The 3,806-nt window shown below is 33.5% G+C and overlaps 1 protein-coding gene across 1 annotated transcript; it reads right to left on the bottom strand.

Moving 5' to 3' along the window:
- Positions 1-3,452: 3,452 nt before the first annotated feature.
- LOC129685662 (zinc finger protein ZFP2-like) lies at positions 3,453-3,751 on the bottom strand (the record flags this gene model as incomplete). Its single annotated transcript, XM_055619168.1, has 1 exon — positions 3,453-3,751. A coding segment is annotated over one exon (299 nt), but the record flags the coding sequence as incomplete, so codon positions are not given.
- Between the last annotated feature and the right edge of the window lie 55 nt (positions 3,752-3,806).

Raw genomic sequence — 3,806 nt, 5'->3', positions numbered from 1 at the left:
CATATGGTAAATATGGGAAAATGTAGAAGTATGAAACTTCAAAAAAATATATATATATACACACATACATACAAACTATTAAGCATTAATTATTGAGATGCAAGCAAGGCTTAAGAACAAACATCTTAAATGAATTTGTGAAAACATAAAAAAAGTACAAGTTCTCAGAGACCCTTCCTTGAAATCAATGATCTCACACTGCCTGATATAAAAAAGCAATGGACCACATAGATGATGGGAATCCCATTCTATACATAGCACAGAAAAATACCTATTACCAAGTTGAAATGCATTAAAACATGAATTACTACCACAGAAAGAATATCAGAACAACCTCATAAACTTCTGTGAATGGATTTGCTACACATACAGCAAATTCAATCCCTACTCCAATGTTTCAAAATTCAGACCACAATCACAGTTGGTGATCTCCTCCATTACATTTAAGGGAACATGGTAAATAATTTACTTCCTGCAAGGCTATGATAAAAACAGATTCAAAAGTTTCTTTTCTTGAAAATACATATATTTACTATGTCCAAAATAATCAACTCTTGTATAAATAGGATTCCTCACTTCTATGAATTATTTTGTACTTTCTGACATCACAATGATATATAAAGATTTAACATATTTACAGTACTAGAGACATGGCTTTGCAGTTAAGACAATTTCATTCCCAGCACCTAGGTTAGGTTTTAACAACTTTCTATAATTCCTGCTATGAGAAGATCTCATCTCAAGAAGACCAGATGAGAAGGTCTGGTCTTCATGGAAACTAGAATGGAGGGGCACATAAATACGCAAAGACAAACTGTTATCCCATAATGGAAATTAAAAGAAATTCTTAAACAAATACATGTTTACTCAAGAATGTTTTACTTATATAAGCATTCATTACTGAACTCAGGTGTTGAGGCAACTACAGGCTTATCCACAAATGTTTCCTTCATCATGAATTCTTTCATGTAACAGAAATCAAACACATAAATTTGAAGTCAGAGAAATGAATTCTTCTCAGTTGGTGGTATCATTTGGGAAATTTTAAAAAAATGTATCCCTGCTGGAGAAAATATGTTATTTGGGATGCGCTTGATAGTTTTCAGCTGCATACCTTCTCTAGTTCCCACTCTCTGCTTCATGCTGCAGGTGGAGGTTGGGAGCTCCAAGCTTCCTACTTTAGCTGCTATGTATGACACTTGTTTTGCCCAATTTATAATGATCCCATTTCCTCTCGTATCATAAGGCAAAGTAAAGACATTTGGAAGTTGCCTTAGACATTGTGTTTGGTCACAGATAATGCACTAATATGCACACATAAATTTAACAACTGGATGATTTATTTCATGTAAACTAAGTGAACTGTGAAATAAAAAAGGATTATCTTATTGTTTAACTTCATATGCCTTTGGTCCATATGAGATTTCAATTGGAAACCAAATAAGGAAGGATGTCATAACAACACATGCATATATTGTTGACACTTGTTAGAATTTTCCTCCAAAATAATCTAGTGTAATTGAATGCAAGCTGGTGGGTCAAAGACCTTAACAAACCTTTTATCCTAATAGATGTTCTTCATAATGAGTTCTTTTAGGTTCTCAAAGACTACTGTGATATGCAAAGGCTTTAAGATGTAGCCCACAAAGCAAAGCTTTTACTCTTATATAATGGTAGCATGAAGCAGAAAAATTTTCCATACTTACTATATTCATGGGATTTCTCTGCAGCATGACTTTTTCTCATGATTTCAAAGAAAACCCTATGAAAAGGGTTTACCACATTGCTTATTCAGAGGGTTTCACTGCAGTGTGTGTTCTTTTATGTATTTGGAGATAACTGTATTAAGAAAAGGCTTTATCACATTGAAGACATGTGTCAGGTTTCTCTCTACTATCTCAACATTTGTATTCTTGAAGATGACTTTGATATACAAAACATGTAAAAGCAAATTGTATGTGGGAACATGCAAAAGCAACGTGTCCTAAGTATTTCCTTTTAGATTCCAGCCTTCATTGATTTATAGGGAAAACATAAGTTTAAGTTCATAGTCCCTAGGAAAGCTGTAGACTTCCCAATAGCTGGCGGGCTTTAATTACTTAAATTTTGTTGCCCAAAACATGACTATTCCATACCATGATTTCTGGTTGCCTAACATAATGACTGACCCAAACCACAAATTCTCTTTCCTAAAACATAATACCTTTTCCTAACCACCAAAGAACAAATGGATGTGATTGTTTTGACTGTAAAACCTACATTTTCCATCAGATGACTTCCTCAATGATGTAAACAAATCTCATATTCTTAAACCATGACTGATGGGAAAAAAATCAGTTGTAAAACAGTAAAGATGTTTATGATTTTCAAGTTCAGAACCCCTGGAACTTTCTGGCTCATTGAATGGGTAGGTCTCACAGTTCCACATTATTCGTCCCTACTCAAACTGGATGACAATAATTTTTTTTCATCTGTATTGACCTGTTTGAGTTGTACTGGATTCAGTGGACAGAAGAACACAAAAGCCTTACCATATTGATTATATTCTCAAATTATCTTTCCATTTTGAAACTTTTATGATGATGTAGAATATAGACATGGGCAAAGGTCTCCCATTTTAACACATTCATAAAGTTTTTCTCTGTATGAATTCTTTCATGATGACAAAGGTTATACAAATGTGGAGTAGCTTCACCATGTAAATACACTCAAAGTCTTTCGTTCCAGTATGAATTCATTAATGACGTAGAAGATGATTGTGAATAGTAAGTTTTTATTAGGAGATGACTGTTATGTGAAAATGCTTTACCACATAGATTACATTAATAAGGTTTCTCTCAAGTGTGAGATCTTTTATATACTAGGAGATGACTGTTACATGCAAAGGCTTTAACAAGTTCATTACATCCATAAGAGTTCTCTCCAGTGTGAGCTTATTTTTGTATTAGGAGACTACTGTTAAATGCAATGGCTTTACCACCTTAGTTACATTCATATGCCTTCTTTATGTCATAGGAGATTATTATTATGTTAAAATGCTTTATCACATTGGTTACATTCATAAAGTTTCTATCCAGTGTGCTTCTTCTATATACACGAAGATTTTTTATGGCATGCAAAGTTTTTGACACATTGGTTATATTCATAGGGTTTCACTTCAATAAGGGTTCTTGTTCAAGATAAGTCTTATATAAAAAGATTTCATGACATTAGTTATATTCATAAGAATTTTCTGCAACAAAGTTTTTTATGTCTTAGGAGAACACTATTTGCAAAGGCTTTACCACATTGGTTACATTCATAAGGATTCTCTCCAGAGTGAGTTTGTTTATGTATTAAAAGATTACTGTTACATGCAAAGGTTTTACCACATTGGTTACATTCATGAGTTTTCTCACCAGTGTGAGTTCTTTTATGTATTAGGAGATGACTGTTCTGTAAAAAGACTTTACCACATTGGATACATGCATAAGGTTTTTCTCCAGTGTGAGTTCTTTTATGAACTAGGAGATTACTGTTCTTTGAAAAGGCTCTACCGCATTGGTTACATTCATAAGGTTTCTCTCCAGTGTGAGTTCTTTTATGAACTAAGAGACTGCTGTTACTTGCAAAGGCTTTACCACATTGGTTACATTCATAAGGTTTCTCTCCAGTGTGAGTTCTTTTATGTATTAGGAGATGACTGATCTGTGAAAAGGCTTTACCACATTGGTTACATTCATAAGGTTTCTCTCCAGTGTGAATTCTTTTGTGTTTTTTGAGACTACTGTTACATGCAAAGGCTTTACCACATTGGTTACATTCAT

The sequence above is a fragment of the Psammomys obesus genome, unplaced genomic scaffold, assembly GCF_907164565.1.
Source record: "Psammomys obesus unplaced genomic scaffold, mPsaObe1.curated_primary_1811, whole genome shotgun sequence".
Classification (NCBI taxonomy): Eukaryota; Metazoa; Chordata; class Mammalia; order Rodentia; family Muridae; genus Psammomys; species Psammomys obesus.
The sequence above is the reverse complement of the archived record's forward strand: the minus strand, read 5'-3'. Positions and strand labels throughout refer to the sequence as shown.